The sequence below is a fragment of the Pseudophryne corroboree genome, chromosome 5 (genome assembly GCF_028390025.1).
Source record: "Pseudophryne corroboree isolate aPseCor3 chromosome 5, aPseCor3.hap2, whole genome shotgun sequence".
Classification (NCBI taxonomy): domain Eukaryota; kingdom Metazoa; phylum Chordata; class Amphibia; order Anura; family Myobatrachidae; genus Pseudophryne; species Pseudophryne corroboree.
The window spans coordinates 611644299-611662619 of NC_086448.1; the positions used below are offsets into that span (position 1 = coordinate 611644299).

Genomic DNA, 18321 nt, shown 5'->3' on the forward strand with positions numbered 1-18321 from the left:
AGTCGAAGTATACCTATGATGGAAATTACAGACCTCTCTCATCTTTTTAAGTGGGTCAACTTGCACAATCGGTGGCTGTCCAAATACTTTTTTGCCCCACTGTGTGTATATATATATATATATATATATATATATATATATACATACATACATACATACATACATACACACATACATTGGCAAGATCAGGGTGCTGATGCCATCTCCTGGAATAGACTAGTGCACTTTCTTACAGCAGCCCAAATAGAAATACACCAGTCAAGAGTATTTGATACAAATAGCCTCAGCAAAAGTATAAATAAATCATATACATAAATCATAACCTGTCCAGCTCTGACTATACATAATGTTACCCTCTCTATGTGTGAGAAGGACCTACTGTACCACTCACCAAAACTGCATTTCAATACAGCACTCACAAGAAGCAGTAATGGTTTCTCTCTGCAAGCTAGCAGCTTGCTCCCCAGGTAATTAGACATTCCATGTCCAGGCTGACAGCCTTTAACACACACATGCAGGTGTAAGCACTGATTAGCCTTCTCTGAGGCTTTAAAGATCTTTACTGGGCCTAATGGATGGAACACTTCCTCACTCTCTAGCCATAACTACAGGAACCATTAACCGGCTTTTACAGAAGCCAGAATAGCTCTAATAGCAAGCCATTTACAAACATATTCCTGGGGTTTTACACAAATACTGTAGCTCAGAAACCTAGGACAAATATATCTGGTCTCAAACACTATTCCAGTGCTTTTACACATACCCCACTCTCCTGTTTCGACCTGTGGGGTGGAACACTGTTAAACCCTGCACAGCAGATACAAGACAGACAAGACAGCGCATCTGCATTTGCTATTTGTGTACCGGGCCGGTGTTCAACTAAAAATGTGAAACTTTGTAATGCCAAGGACCATCTTATTATTCTGTCATTACAGTACTATCTTTATTCTCAGACATCCATTTCAACAGAGCATGGTCAGTAATTAACCTGAATTTTCTACCCAATAGCTAGTACATGAGAGTTTCTAATGTCCACTTAATCACCAATGCTTCTTTTTCAATAGTGGTATAGTTTCTTTCATCTACATTCAGTTTTCTCCTCAAATAAATAAGAGCTTGCTCTTCCCCATCTTTGTTCTGCCCTTAATAGCTATATCCCAACACCTGACGCATTGGTTTTTATCAACAAACTCACTTTTAAAGTCAGGTGTCATCAACAGTGTTTGGGTGCACAATGCTACCTTCAATGCCTGTCTAGATTCCAATTAACTGTAATTGACTGTTTACCCATGGTAAGATCAGTCAAAGGGATGACAATGATGGAAAAATTGAGTAAAACCCTCCTGTAATACCTCTTTATTCCCAAGAAGGTTATCACCTGCTTCTTATTCAAATGTCAGGACCACTTCTGTATTGCCCCAATTTTATTGAGTTTGGGTTTTATCATACCAGGGCCTATGGTGTACCCTCAGATACTTCACTTCTTCTATCCTTAAATAACTATGTCCTGGTTTAGCTGTTAATCCTGTCTCATAAATGGAATCCAACACTGCTTGCACTGTGGGGAAGTGAGACTGCCAATAAGGACTATAGATAACTACATCATCGAGAAATATGGCAGTATACTGTCTATGGGGCCTTAGAATTCTATTGATCATTTTTTGAAAGGTGGCAGGAGAACCATTTAACCCAAATGGCAACAGCATGTATTGAAACATCCCATGTGGTGCAGAAAAAGATGTTCTTTTGCACTACTTGTCAATGGCACTTGCAAATACCCTTTGGTTAATTCATTGCATTAGCGCAATATCCCGTCATGTTTCAGAATAAGCATAATGGGATTTGACCACTCACTTCAATTATATCGCCAACATTTTTTAAATTTCTTTAGACACCACCTCCCATCGAGCTTCTGGTATTCTTTGTGGCTTTACGTTAACCTTAACCCATGGTTCAGTGATGTCATGTTTAATGAGTGTTGTTTTAATTGAAACTCTTTACTTTAGCCTCCTGCTTTGACTAGTTGAAAGTGTTTTGGCTATTGTCACTTCAGGAACCAAAAGGTACAGAGGTTACTAGAGGGACCAGGGTTGCTGACAGCGCTACTCTGTCCTTCCAAGGTTTTCACAGAATTTACATGGTATATCTCTTTGGGTTTTCTTTTCCCAGGCTGGTGTACTTAATAATTAACCTCACCCTCTTTTTCTATTGTCTCAAAGGGTTCTTGCCATTTTGCAAAAACTTACTTTCTACTGTGGGAACCCAAATAAGCACTCTGTTCACAGGTGCAAAGGTGTATAAGTGAGCATTACGGTTGTATAACTTTTATTGTGGCTTTTTGGCCTGCTACAAGTGCTCTCCCACTTTCGACACCACTGTAGCTATTCTTTCCTGTATCTGGGATACATGTTAAATTACCATTTTATGTGGGCCTCGTTGCCGCTCTCATGTCTCTTTGCAATATCCATAGTGGGTGTCTCCCATATAGTATGTCAAGGCAAGAACCCTGTGGAGGATCGTGGAACTTCTATAATGGCCAGCAACAAAAAGGGTAATAAATAGTTCTAATCTTTCCAATCTTTCTCTATCACCTTCTTTAGCATATTCTTTAGAATTTTGGAAAATCTCTCCACCAAACCATCAGTCTGAGGGTGATACACAGAGGTCTTTAGCTGAGCAAGCTTAAACAAGCGACGCAACTTTTTCTGATGATTTTTTTACATAAATGTTGTGCCCTGATCCGTTAGGATCTCCTTACTGTATTTCCTTCAGACATGTATAAGCTCCCTAGCAGTCATCTTTGTTACAAATTGTGTTATCACTTCTGGGTATCTTGTAACATAATCCATTATTACTAAAATATAGTGATGACCCCTGGCAGACTTTAATAGTGGACCTACCAAATCTATAGCAATTCTTTCAAATGGGATATCAATGATGGGCAATGTGACAAGTGGACTTTTATAGTGTAGCCTGGGAGCATGATACGGACATTCAAGGTAGGAAGCACAATATTCTTTAGCAACTTAATTTACCCGCAACCACTGTATATCATTTCTCAACAGCTTTCTCTTACCCTGGATGTCCTGCAGTTATGTGACTATGAGCCATATACATCTTTGGCTCTTACTGGGAAACATTGGCGTTTCTATCATGGGTGCAATGTGTGCGATGCACACGGGCCCCTGGATCCAGGGGGGCCCCCACACCGCACAAACTGCACCCATGTTGTTTACCATTCTAGAGTCCCGCGACTAGCGCTACAGCCGCTGCATTTGTAGCAAAAATCCAACCAAATATGGCCGCCGCGCTTGCGCAGTTCAAAATTTGACTCAGGACCATGGCGGGCGCCATGTTTCAGGAGACCTGCGCATGCGCTGTAGACTGGGTCTGGATGCCGGAGCCTATGGCGCTGTGGAGAGGAGGGGGCCCACCAGGAGTCTGCACACGGGCCCCCTCCTCTCTTAAAACGCCCCTGCTGGGAACAGAAATTTAATGGCCATGGGCTTAATTCAGACCTGATCGCAACAGCAAACTTTTTCTCTAATGGGCAAAACCATGGGGGTAATTCAGATCTGATCGTAGATGTGCTAAATTTACTCTGACATGCGGTGGGGTCGCCCAGCACAGGGCTAATCTGCCCCGCATGTCAGGCCCTACCCCTCTGCACAGGTGCAAAAGCATTGCACGGTGGCGATGCTTTTGCAGCTGGCGAGTAGCTCCCTGCCAATGCAGCTCATGCTCGCTGGAAGGCCGCTACAAGCCGCGTCCCTGGTCGTATCGGCTGCGTGAGACATCAAGCAGCCGCCGCGGCTGGCCCTCCCAAACGTCCGGACATGCCTGCATTGTCTGGACCGTACCCCGCCAAATATCTAATGCCGCTGGCACACCCACTCCTGCCCCACCACCAACTCTGCCTGTCAATCAGGCAGAGGCGATTGCAGCCCAGAGATGCTTTTAGCATCTCACTGGGCTCCCGGGGTGCGCGTGTGCACTCCACAAAAAAGATTCAGACTGCAATTGCTGCCGCTGCAGCGATCCAGTCTGAATTAGCCCCCATGTGCAGTGCAGGTGAAGCAGATATAACATGTGCAGAGAGAGTTAGATTTACGTGGAGTGTTCAAACTGAAGTCTAAATTGCAGTGTAAAAATAAAGCAGCCAGTATTTACCCTGCACAGAAACAAAACAACCCACCCAAATCTAACTCTCTCTGCAAATCTTATACCTGCCACACCTGCAGTGCACATTGTCCTGCCCATTAGAGATATATTTTGCTTCTGTGATCAGGTCTGAATTAGGCCTATATAACTGGCTATAGAGCACCATTCTTGGATTAATTAGAATTGAGTTAAGTTTTGTTTAGGGGTGCTGCCACGGGACATTATGGTTGCCCATATACAACAAGAGAGAGAAGTTTGTCTCATAGTGGCACATTACATTCTCCAGTGTGCGCCACCATGAGACAAATTTCTCCCTCTTGTGTTGTAATCTGCTTTTTGCATAGCAATGCAAATAATACGTATATTTCAGGAAAAAAGATGCCTGTTGCTGGTCGAGAGCTGGTGGCTCTCATATGCCCTGTGCGCTGCAACTCATAACGAACAAAAGCTAGACCATGAAGGACACATCGGTACCTTACTGACAGATATACAAGTTCTAACTGGACCATGTCGGCATTCTGGTGACCAGGATCCCAGCGTTGGTATGCTGACCGCCGGGATCCCACCCGCCTGTCACCCGTACCCAACCCATTTCAACAGTTTAGTCATTGTTATCCACTTACATGTTATTCATTAAAATAATTACAATGAAAAAGCCTATTCTGAACAATTTTTTCCTCCTATTATATATCTTTATCTTCACAACAGGAGAAATTTAAATAAGATTTTACTTACCGATAAATCTATTTCTCGGAGTCCGTAGTGGATGCTGGGGTTCCTGAAAGGACCATGGGGAATAGCGGCTCCGCAGGAGACAGGGCACAAAAAGTAAAGCTTTTTCCGATCAGGTGGTGTGCACTGGCTCCTCCCCCTATGACCCTCCTCCAGACTCCAGTTAGGTACTGTGCCCGGACGAGCGTACACAATAAGGGAGGATTTTGAATCCCGGGTAAGACTCATACCAGCCACACCAATCACACCGTACAACTTGTGATCTAAACCCAGTTAACAGTATGATAACAGCGGAGCCTCTGAAAGATGGCTTCCTTCAACAATAACCCGAATTAGTTAACAATAACTATGTACAATTTATGCAGATAATCCGCACTTGGGATGGGCGCCCAGCATCCACTACGGACTCCGAGAAATAGATTTATCGGTAAGTAAAATCTTATTTTCTCTATCGTCCTAGTGGATGCTGGGGTTCCTGAAAGGACCATGGGGATTATACCAAAGCTCCCAAACGGGCGGGAGAGTGCGGATGACTCTGCAGCACCGAATGAGAGAACTCCAGGTCCTCCTTAGCCAGAGTATCAAATTTGTAAAATTTTACAAACGTGTTCTCCCCTGACCACGTAGCTGCTCGGCAAAGTTGTAATGCCGAGACCCCTCGGGCAGCCGCCCAAGATGAGCCCACCTTCCTTGTGGAGTGGGCCTTTACAGATTTAGGCTGTGGCAGGCCTGCCACAGAATGTGCAAGTTGGATTGTGCTACAGATCCAACGAGCAATCGTCTGCTTAGACGCAGGAGCACCCATCTTGTTGGGTGCATACAATATAAACAACGAGTCAGATTTTCTGACTCCAGCTGTCCTTGCAATATATATTTTTAATGCTCTGACAACGTCCAGTAACTTGGAGTCCTCCAAGTCACTTGTAGCCGCAGGCACTACAATAGGCTGGTTCAGATGAAATGCTGACACCACCTTAGGGAGAAAATGTGGACGAGTCCGCAGTTCTGCCCTGTCTGAATGGAAAATCAGATATGGGCTTTTGTAAGATAAAGCTGCCAATTCTGACACTCTCCTGGCAGAAGCCAGGGCTAGAAGCATGGTCACTTTCCATGTGAGATATTTCAAATCCACCTTTTTTAGTGGTTCAAACCAATGAGATTTTAGGAAGTCCAAAACCACATTGAGATCCCACGGTGCCACTGGAGGCACCACAGGAGGCTGTATATGCAGCACTCCCTTAACAAAGGTCTGGACTTCAGGGACTGAAGCCAATTCTTTTTGAAAGAAAATCGACAGGGCCGAAATTTGAACCTTAATAGATCCCAATTTGAGACCCATTGACAATCCTGATTGCAGGAAATGTAGGAATCGACCCAGTTGAAATTCCTCCGTCGGAGCACTCCGATCTTCGCACCACGCAACATATTTTCGCCAAATTCGGTGATAATGTTGCACGGTTACTTCCTTCCTTGCTTTAATCAAAGTAGGAATGACTTCTTCCGGCATGCCTTTTTCCTTTAGGATCCGGCGTTCAACCGCCATGCCGTCAAACGCAGCCGCGGTAAGTCTTGAAACAGACAGGGACCCTGCTGAAGCAAGTCCCTCCTTAGAGGTAGAGGCCACGGATCTTCCGTGATCATCTCTTGAAGTTCCGGGTACCAAGTCCTTCTTGGCCAATCCGGAACCACTAGTATCGTTCTTACGCCTCTTTGCCGTATAATTCTCAATACTTTTGGTATGAGAGGCAGAGGAGGAAACACATACACCGACTGGTACACCCAAGGCGTTACCAGCGCGTCCACAGCTATTGCCTGCGGATCTCTTGACCTGGCGCAATACCTGTCCAGTTTTTTGTTGAGGCGAGACGCCATCATGTCCACCATTGGTCTTTCCCAACGGGTTACCAGCATGTGGAAGACTTCTGGATGAAGTCCCCACTCTCCCGGGTGAAGATCGTGTCTGCTGAGGAAGTCTGCTTCCCAGTTGTCCACTCCCGGGATGAACACTGCTGACAGTGCTATCACATGATTCTCTGCCCAGCGAAGAATCCTTGCAGCTTCTGCCATTGCACTCCTGCTTCTTGTGCCGCCCTGTCTGTTCACATGGGCGACTGCCGTGATGTTGTCCGACTGGATCAACACCGGTTTTCCCTGAAGCAGAGGTTCTGCCTGGCTTAGAGCATTGTATATTGCTCTTAGTTCCAGAATGTTTATGTGAAGAGACGTTTCCAGGCTCGTCCATACTCCCTGGAAGTTTCTTCCTTGTGTGACTGCTCCCCAGCCTCTCAGGCTGGCGTCCGTGGTCACCAGGATCCAATCCTGTATGCCGAATCTGCGGCCCTCCAATAGATGAGCACTCTGCAACCACCACAGAAGAGACACCCTTGTCCTTGGAGACAGGGTTATCCGCAGGTGCATCTGAAGATGCGACCCTGACCATTTGTTCAACAGATCCCTTTGGAAAATTCTTGCGTGGAATCTGCCGAATGGAATTGCTTCGTAAGAAGCCACCATTTTTCCCAGGACTCTTGTGCATTGATGTACAGACACCTTTCCTGGTTTTAGGAGGTTCCTGACAAGCTCGGATAACTCCTTGGCTTTTTCCTCCGGGAGAAAAACCTTTTTCTGAACCGTGTCCAGAATCATCCCTAGGAACAGCAGACGAGTTGTCGGCATTAACTGGGATTTTGGAATATTCAGAATCCACCCGTGCTGTTTTAGCACTTCTTGAGACAGTGCTAATCCCATCTCTAGCTGTTCTCTGGACCTCGCCCTTATTAGGAGATCGTCCAAGTATGGGATAATTAATACGCCTTTTCTTCGAAGAAGAATCATCATCTCGGCCATTACCTTTGTAAAGATCCGAGGTGCCGTGGACAATCCGAACGGCAGCGTCTGAAACTGATAGTGACAGTTTTGTACAACGAACCTGAGGTACCCCTGGTGTGAGGGGTAAATTGGAACGTGGAGATACGCATCCTTGATGTCCAAGGATACCATAAAGTCCCCCTCTTCCAGGTTCGCTATCACTGCTCTGAGTGACTCCATTTTGAACTTGAACTTCTTTATGTACAGGTTCAAGGACTTCAGATTTAGAATAGGCCTTACCGAGCCATCCGGCTTCGGTACCACAAAAAGAGTGGAATAATACCCCTTCCCTTGTTGCAGAAGAGGTACCTTGACTATCACCTGCTGAGAGTACAGCTTGTGAATGGCTTCCAAAACCGTCTCCCTTTCGGAGGGGGACGTTGGTAAAGCAGACTTCAGGAAACGGCGAGGTGGATCTGTCTCTAATTCCAACCTGTATCCCTGAGATATTATCTGCAGGATCCAGGGATCTACTTGCGAGTGAGCCCACTGCGCGCTGTAATTTTTGAGACGACCCCCCACCGTCCCCGAGTCCGCTTGAGAAGCCCCAGCGTCATGCTGAGGCTTTTGTAGAAGCCGGGGAGGGCTTCTGATCCTGGGAAGGAGCTGCGTGTTGCTGTCTCTTCCCTCGACCTTTGCCTCGTGGCAGATATGAATAGCCCTTTGCTCTCTTATTTTTAAAGGAACGAAAGGGCTGCGGTTGAAAAGTCGGTGTCTTTTTCTGTTGGGGAGTGACTTGAGGTAGAAAGGTGGATTTCCCGGCTGTAGCCGTGGCCACCAAATCTGATAGACCGACTCCAAATAACTCCTCCCCTTTATACGGCAAAACTTCCATATGCCGTTTTGAATCCGCATCGCCTGTCCACTGTCGCGTCCATAAAGCTCTTCTGGCCGAAATGGACATAGCACTTACCCGTGATGCCAGTGTGCATATATCCCTCTGTGCATCACGCATATAAAGAAATGCATCCTTTATTTGTTCTAACGACAGTAAAATATTGTCCCTGTCCAGGGTATCAATATTTTCAATCAGGGACTCTGACCAAACTACCCCCGCACTGCCCATCCAGGCAGTCGCTACAGCTGGTCGTAGTATAACACCTGCATGTGTGTATATACTTTTTTGGATATTTTCCATCCTCCTATCTGATGGATCTTTAAGTGCGGCCGTCTCAGGAGAGGGTAACGCCACTTGTTTAGATAAGCGTGTTAGCGCCTTGTCCACCCTAGGAGGTGTTTCCCAGCGCTCCCTAACCTCTGGCGGGAAAGGGTATAATGCCAATAATTTCTTTGAAATTATCAGCTTTTTATCAGGGGCAACCCACGCTTCATTACACACGTCATTTAGTTCTTCTGATTCAGGAAAAACTATAGGTAGTTTTTTCATACCCCACATAATACCCTGTTTAGTGGTACCTGTAGTATCAGCTAAATGTAACGCCTCCTTCATTGCCAAAATCATATAACGTGTGGCCCTACTGGAAAATACGGTTGATTCGTCACCGTCACCACTGGAGTCATCGCCTGTGTCTGGGTCTGTGTCGACCGACTGAGGCAAAGGGCGTTTCACAGCCCCTGACGGTGTTTGAGTCGCCTGGACAGGCACTAATTGATTGTCCGGCCGTCTCATGTCGTCAAACGACTGCTTTAGCGTGTTGACACTATCCCGTAGTTCCATAAATAAAGGCATCCATTCTGGTGTCGACTCCCTAGGGGGTGACATCCTCATATTTGGCAATTGCTCCGCCTCCACACCAATATCGTCCTCATACATGTCGACACACACGTACCGACACACAGCAGACACACAGGGAATGCTCCTAACGAAGACAGGACCCACCAGCCCTTTGGGGAGACAGAGGGAGAGTTTGCCAGCACACACCAAAAGCGCTATATATATATCAGGGATAGCCTTATAATAAGTGCTCCCTTATAGCTGCTTTGTTATATCAAAATATCGCCATAAATGTGCCCCCCCCTCTCTGTTTTACCCTGTTTCTGTAGTGCAGTGCAGGGGAGAGACTTGGGAGCCGTCCTGACCAGCGGAGCTGTGAGAGGAAATGGCGCCGTGTGCTGAGGAGATAGGCCCCGCCCCTTTTCCGGCGGGCTCGTCTCCCGCTATTTAGAAAAATTAGGCAGGGGTTAAATATCTCCATATAGCCTCTAGGGCTATATGTGAGGTATTTTTAGCCTTTATAGGTACTCATTTGCCTCCCAGGGCGCCCCCCTCCCAGCGCCCTGCACCCTCAGTGACTGCCGTGTGAAGTGTGCTGAGAGGAAAATGGCGCACAGCTGCAGTGCTGTGCGCTACCTTTAGAAGACTGCAGGAGTCTTCAGCCGCCGATTCTGGACCTCTTCTGATTTCAGCATCTGCAAGGGGGCCGGCGGCGTGGCTCCGGTGACCATCCAGGCTGTACCTGTGATCGTCCCTCTGGAGCTTGATGTCCAGTAGCCAAGAAACCAATCCATCCTGCACGCAGGTGAGTTGACTCCTTCTCCCCTCAGTCCCTCGCTGCAGTGATCCTGTTGCCAGCAGGAATCACTGTAAAATAAAAAACCTAGCTAAACTTTCTCTAAGCAGCTCTTTAGGAGAGCCACCTAGATTGCACCCTTCTCGGCCGGGCACAAAAATCTAACTGGAGTCTGGAGGAGGGTCATAGGGGGAGGAGCCAGTGCACACCACCTGATCGGAAAAAGCTTTACTTTTTGTGCCCTGTCTCCTGCGGAGCCGCTATTCCCCATGGTCCTTTCAGGAACCCCAGCATCCACTAGGACGATAGAGAAATTAGCTATACACTTCCTCCCTCTCTCTCTCTCTCTCTCTCTCTCTCTCTCTATATATATATATATATATATATATATATATATATATATATAAATAAAACTCTTGGTATAAATATCTAGCTAGTTAGTTAGATAGCACAGTACAAACAGAACGGTGTGAATCTTCCGGGACACCTCCGATAGGTAAATGCAGGGGGGAGGTCCAGTTGCCCAGAAAACTCCCTTCCCCACAGCCTGGCCAGCAGCCACTACATGCAGTATAAAGAGTGGAATGGAAATGGTACACATGCCCAATGGCAGCAGATTTTCCTGCCAAGTCTGCTGTGTGGGTCTGTGAATCTGAGCGTTAAATCACCATACCAGAGAGCGGATATGGTAGGAGGCTTACCATAATCACTGGGCCTCTATATGTCTAAAGTACTGTAGGGTATTACATAAACTGCACTTTGTTTGGGGAAGATTATAGCTTATTACATGTTAATTATGCATCCTTCATGAGCTGACGGCAATCAATCTAAAATTAAACGTTTGGAAACCCACCTCCAGAAATCCTGCGTTTGCCCCTGCAGTTTTAATGCAGCTATTTATAAACTTATAGCAATACATCATAATACTCACACCTGCCACTTTATGGATACAATACTTTTGTATTGCATTTAAACCTTAGTTAATAAGCTTGCCACACTGATATGACCCTTTGTTTTATTTATTGCTGTCTAGACCAGTTCACTGCTCTAACTTTTTGTACAAAATGATTTTTATTCCTACAGAGAACATTATAAATGCAACAGAGGAAATTGGCTCATTGGGAGAGGGTTTTTTTTCTATGGCAGGAAATTTTTAAATATATGCCTGCTCTTTGGGCTCAGATGATTTATTTAACAGGCGCAAAATTTGTAACCTTTTCTACTGAACGATCCACGGATGTTTCACATTTGTAAAGGTTATAAATTTGCCTGTGTAATGAAATCTTTAATTTCAGGCTTAAATCTCTCCGAGACAAAAACCTGTAACCCAAGATAAATGGGTGCATAATTATCTGGTGTTCACTAGATTAATTTGCAGCAAAATTAACAAAAATTTGTTCCACCCTGGCTTCGCTCTAGGTCTTCAAGGGTTAATATATAAATTTAATTTGCAAGCTTCAACATTCATTAGGCAAACACAAAGTTGCTCAAGGGGGTTTAAATATAATTGTCTCCACGTGCATGCTGGGAAACTTTCCTGGTCATTTTTATCAGAACAGTCACTGTAAGGGAATCATATGCATTCTACTATCACACTGTCAACACTTACATGCAATGATATTCCCATATCTGTTCTTCATTCTGTTCTCATCTTTCTTTGCTGACTCCCACGGTGCTGACTGTCCTTCAAAGAAGCTCTACAAAAAAAAATTGACTAAATGTTATGCCACATAGAAAAAAAGTATAATGTCCAAGGTTAGAAGCAAAATTGCAGCAAATTCTTCTTAAAAAAGTAAAACAAAAAAAAAGCCAGTTTGACTAAAGTAACATAAATGATTGTTCACTAGATGATTTCATTAGGCAGGAGATCTAACCTAACGACCACATCTGGTTCTTCTGCAAAATATGCAAAGTGGAATTTAGGTTTTCACCATTACCGTATGCTTCTCAGCGCTTCCTCTTTAGATAATGAACAAAGAACAGTAACACGAATGGAGATGCACACTAGACTATCATGAGCTGCTACAAAGTGTATGTGGAACAGGAACAAGCTATGAGAATAAGGACCAGATGCCTTCCATATGTATTGTGACAATTAAGAAAGTTTTCCCAAATTTACCCTCATTGTGGATACAAGACTAGGGTCCCTTGTTTAATACCTGCATTGTCGATACAAGACTAGGGCCTTGTTTAATACAAGAGACCACATTACCCCGATCATGGAGCAGAGCAGCGCTATATGTTAAACTTAGTTATTACATATAATGCAACCTTGCTAATAAAACATTAAATGGAGCAGAGATGGCAGAGAATGTTGGTGCTCATCAGAGTAACACCCCAAGATCACAAAGACTCACCAACTGGTGGATGACTGCAATGGTAGGGGGGTGACAAATAGAGGGAAACAGGCAGTTCCTTTCTCCATGATTTACTACTACATAGACATAATATGATGGTGAATAAAGTACAAGACCTCTATATACACTGTATGAGATGTGGCTTTGGGTGAAGCAGGGCATAAGCAGAAGAGTGGAAAATGCATTTTCCCATATGACAATTGCTACTTCTTGTGAATGAATATGTGTACTTGCTTTACTTTATAATCTATACCATTATCAGTAAAGTACATGATCACTGAAATACTTAATATCCTGACCCAGCACATACCTGTATGTATGATACAAAGAAATTATGTTCTTTTTTTTTTTTTTATAACTTACTGGATATTAGATCTCTGAAGAACATAAAAACACCTACACATTACTTCTGTAACTTCCTGGATATTAGATCTGTAACTTACTGGATATTAGACTGTAACTTACTGGATATTAGGTCCCTGAACAACATATAGACACATAAAGACATGCTCTAGCTCCATTGATTGATCAATCTATTATCTCACTGGTTACCCAACAATCCTAGATTATAAACACTCTTACTAGCAGGTCTTCTAAGTATTAAATCAATAATAAAATAAAATAGAATTATAATAACGTACTGTTTTTAAGATGTGCATGTATGTGTTTATACAAGGAAACCACCAGCATGTATTGCAATGTGGACACATCTGGATGAAGAGGTCATCCGGGGTAGAACGTTAGCCTGTCATATGATGCTCACTTCCAATTTCTAACTCTCCTTCAATTGTAACATTCGCTTTCCATGAAAACTTTTTAATGTGTGACGTAAATTTATAAAATAATAGAATTGTTATAGTGCTGCATAATTCTTTCACGCTATGAAAATATATCTGTGTTAGCGAACAGTTGAGTGCAATAAACTAGAGCCTGTCTTTTTCCCAAGTAAGCAGACAAGAATTACAGTTTGCCCATGAAATTGGCAATGAGCTTGAATGCTTAATTATTCAAATGACATAAATACTATCTATATGAAAATAAAGGCTGTATTTATAATTAACAAAGGGTGCATTATAATTACATTCAAAATCATTTGCATAATTTAAGCTGCTACAAATTGATGAAAGGTTTTTCATGTCCATTTAATGGCAAATAATAAAATATAAAAGGATTGAAGGGGTTATTTAGAGTAAAGTGATGAATATTTTTCCCCGAGATACTGTTTTATTGCTCATTACAATGTTAAAATGAAACTCAGATAAAAAAAAAAAAAAAAAAAATACAGAAAACAAACAATAAAGTAGCCTATATACTGTCTGTGAAACTGGCACAACAAAGGATACATAAAACGATATGCGGAAAATATTTATACAGGTAGTAAAAACATGTTCTGCAGCAATTAGATAAAATAGGTGAAAAGTAGCAGACTAGAAAAAATGATAAATGCTACAGTAACTACAAACGCCCACATTTCTTCTATTATGGAGGGAGATTCTGGGCGGTGGGTGGAATGAGGGAGGAAGAAATAAGATTAGGGGAGGTATCCTATTTGGTGCGATGATTTACCGCACAGTAATAACTGACTTTTTAGCCTGATCATACAGCCCATTTTTACTGGGCGGTAAATCACCCGTTATCGGGCGATAGCATATAAGATCCATAATAAGAATTTACTTACCGATAATTCTATTTCTCATAGTCCGTAGTGGATGCTGGGGACTCCGAAAGGACCATGGGGAATAGCGGCTCCGCAGGAGACTGGGCACAAAGTAAAAGCTTTAGGACTAGCTGGTGTGCACTGGCTCCTCCCCCTATGACCCTCCTCCAAGCCTCAGTTAGGATACTGTGCCCGGACGAGCGTACACAATAAGGAAGGATTTTGAATCCCGGGTAAGACTCTTACCAGCCACACCAATCACACCGTACAACTTGTGATCTGAACCCAGTTAACAGCATGATAACAGAAGGAGCCTCTGAAAAGATGGCTCACAACAACAATAACCCGATTTTTGTAACAATAACTATGTACAAGTAATGCAGACAATCCGCACTTGGGATGGGCGCCCAGCATCCACTACGGACTATGAGAAATAGAATTATCGGTAAGTAAATTCTTATTTTCTCTAACGTCCTAGTGGATGCTGGGGACTCCGAAAGGACCATGGGGATTATACCAAAGCTCCCAAACGGGCGGGAGAGTGCGGATGACTCTGCAGCACCGAATGAGAGAACTCCAGGTCCTCCTCAGCCAGGGTATCAAATTTGTAGAATTTAGCAAACGTGTTTGCCCCTGACCAAGTAGCAGCTCGGCAAAGTTGTAAAGCCGAGACCCCTCGGGCAGCCGCCCAAGATGAGCCCACTTTCGTGTGGAATGGGCTTTTATAGATTTTGGCTGTGGCAGGCCTGCCACAGAATGTGCAAGCTGAATTGTACTACAAATCCAACGAGCAATCGTCTGCTTAGAAGCAGGAGCACCCAGCTTGTTGGGTGCATACAGGATAAACAGCGAGTCAGATTTTCTGACTCCAGCCGTCCTGGAAACATATATTTTCAGGGCCCTGACTACGTCCAGCAACTTGGAATCCTCCAAGTCCCTAGTAGCCGCAGGCACCACAATAGGTTGGTTTAAGTGAAATGCTGAAACCACCTTAGGGAGAAATTGAGGACGAGTCCTCAATTCTGCCCTGTCCGTATGAAAAATTAGGTAAGGGCTTTTATAGGATAAAGCCGCCAATTCTGATACACGCCTGGCTGAAGCCAGGGCTAACAGCATTACCACTTTCCATGTGAGATATTTCAAGTCCACAGTGGTGAGTGGTTCAAACCAATGTGATTTTAGGAATCCCAACACTACATTGAGATCCCAAGGTGCCACTGGAGGCACAAAAGGAGGCTGTATATGCAGTACTCCCTTGACAAACGTCTGAACTTCAGGAACAGAAGCTAGTTCTTTTTGGAAGAATATCGACAGGGCCGAAATTTGAACCTTAATGGACCCTAATTTGAGGCCCATAGACAGTCCTGTTTGCAGGAAATGCAGGAATCGACCCAGTTGAAATTCCTCCGTAGGGGCCTTCCTGGCCTCGCACCATGCAACATATTTACGCCAAATACGGTGATAATGTTGTACGGTTACATCCTTCCTGGCTTTGATCAGGGTAGGGATGACTTCATCCGGAATGCCTTTTTCCTTCAGGATCCGGCGTTCAACCGCCATGCCGTCAAACGCAGCCGCGGTAAGTCTTGGAACAGACATGGTCCCTGCTGGAGCAGGTCCTGTCTTAGAGGTAGAGGCCACGGGTCTTCCGTGAGCATCTCTTGAATTTCCGGGTACCAAGTCCTTCTTGGCCAATCCGGAGCCACGAGTATAGTCTTTACTCCTCTCCTTCTTATGATTCTCAGTACTTTTGGTATGAGAGGAAGAGGAGGGAACACATACACTGACCGGTACACCCACGGTGTTACCAGAGCGTCCACAGCTATTGCCTGAGGGTCCCTTGACCTGGAGCAATATCTGTCCAGTTTTTTGTTGAGGCGAGACGCCATCATGTCCACCTTTGGTTTTTCCCAACGGTTTACAATCATGTGGAAGACTTCTGGGTGAAGTCCCCACTCCCCCGGGTGAAGATCGTGTCTGCTGAGGAAGTCTGCTTCCCAGTTGTCCACTCCCGGAATGAACACTGCTGACAGTGCTATCACATGATTTTCCGCCCAGCGAAGAATCCTTGTCACTTCCGTCATTGCCCTCCTGCTTCTTGTGCCGCCCTGTCTGTTTACGTGGGCGACTGCCGTGATGTTGTCCGACTGGATCAATACTGGCTGACCCTGAAGCAGAGGCCTTGCCTGACTAAGGGCATTGTAAATGGCCCTTAGTTCCAGGATATTTATGTGAAGTGACGTTTCCATGCTTGACCACAAGCCCTGGAAATTTTTTCCCTGTGTGACTGCTCCCCAGCCTCTCAGGCTGGCATCCGTGGTCACCAGGACCCAATCCTGAATGCCGAATCTGCGGCCCTCTAGGAGATGAGCACTCTGTAACCACCACAGGAGAGACACCCTTGTCCTTGGAGACAGGGTTATCCGCTGATGCATTTGAAGATGCGATCCGGACCATTTGTCTAGCAGATCCAACTGAAAAGTTCTTGCGTGGAATCTGCCGAATGGAATCGCTTCGTAAGAAGCCACCATCTTTCCCAGGACCCTTGTGCACTGATGCACTGACACCTGGCCTGGTCTTAGGAGTTTCCTGACTAGGTCGGATAACTCCCTGGCTTTCTCTTCCGGGAGAAACACCTTTTTCTGTACTGTGTCCAGAATCATCCCTAGGAACAGCAGACGTGTCGTCGGAATCAGCTGCGATTTTGGAATATTTAGAATCCATCCGTGCTGTCGTAGTACTATTTGAGATAGTGCTACTCCGACCTCTAACTGTTCTCTGGACCGTGCCCTTATCAGGAGATCGTCCAAGTAAGGGATAATTAAGACGCCTTTTCTTCGAAGAAGAATCATCATTTCGGCCATTACCTTGGTAAAGACCCGGGGTGCCGTGGACAATCCAAATGGCAGCGTCTGAAACTGATAGTGACAGTTCTGTACCACAAACCTGAGGTACCCTTGGTGAGAAGGGCAAATTGGGACATGGAGGTAAGCATCCTTGATGTCCAGAGACACCATGTAGTCCCCTTCTTCCAGGTTCGCTATCACTGCTCTGAGTGACTCCATCTTGAACTTGAACCTTTTTATGTAAGTGTTCAAGGCTTTCAGATTTAAAATGGGTCTCACCGAGCCGTCCGGCTTCGGTACCACAAACAGCGTGGAGTAATACCCCTTTCCCTGTTGTAGGAGGGGTACCTTGATTATCACTTGCTGGGAATACAGCTTGTGAATGGCTTCCAATACCGCCTCCCTGTCGGGGGTAGACGTTGGTAAAGCAGACTTCAGGAACCGGCAAGGGGGAGACGTCTCAAATTCCAATTTGTACCCCTGAGATACTACCTGCAGGATCCAGGGGTCCACTTGCGAGTGAGCCCACTGCGCGCTGAAATTCTTGAGACGGGCCCCCACCGTGCCTGAGTCCGCTTGTAAGGCCCCAGCGTCATGCTGAGGACTTGGCAGAAGCGGGGGAGGGCTTCTGGTCGTGGGAAGAAGCTGTCTGTTGCAGTCTTTTTCCCCTTCCTCTGCCCCGGGGCAGATATGAGTGGCCTTTTGCTCGCTTGCCCTTATGGGGACGAAAGGACTGAGCCTGAAAAGGCGGTATCTTTTTCTGCTGCGAGGTGACTTGGGGTAAAAAGGTGGATTTCCCAGCCGTTGCCGTGGCCACCAGGTCCGATAGACCGCCCCCAAATAACTCCTCCCCTTTATACGGCAATACTTCCATATGCCGTTTGGAATCCGCATCCCCTGACCACTGTCGCGTCCATAATCCTCTTCTGGCAGAAATGGACATCGCACTTACTCTTGATGCCAGAGTGCAAATGTCTCTCTGTGCATCTCGCATATATAGGAATGCATCCTTTAAATGCTCTATAGTCAATAATATATTGTCCCTGTCCAGGGTATCAATATTTTCAGTCAGGGAATCCGACCAAGCCACCCCAGCACTGCACATCCAGGCTGAGGCTATTGCTGGTCGCAGTATAACACCAGTATGTGTGTATATACTTTTAAGGATATTTTCCAGCCTCCTATCTGCTGGCTCCTTAAGGGCGGCCGTTTCTGGAGACGGTAACGCC

The 18321-nt window shown here is 45.1% G+C and overlaps 1 protein-coding gene across 14 annotated transcripts in view; it reads right to left on the minus strand.

The window, feature by feature from the left end:
* PTPRM (protein tyrosine phosphatase receptor type M) overlaps positions 1 to 18321 on the minus strand; it is a 1209695-nt gene that overhangs the window by 182605 nt on the left and 1008769 nt on the right. For all 14 annotated transcript variants that reach the window (XM_063923506.1, XM_063923503.1, XM_063923501.1 and 11 more), the window contains one exon: positions 11842 to 11929. In XM_063923506.1, coding sequence (XP_063779576.1) covers positions 11842 to 11929 — 88 coding nt within the window. The remainder of the gene's footprint in view (positions 1 to 11841; positions 11930 to 18321) is intronic.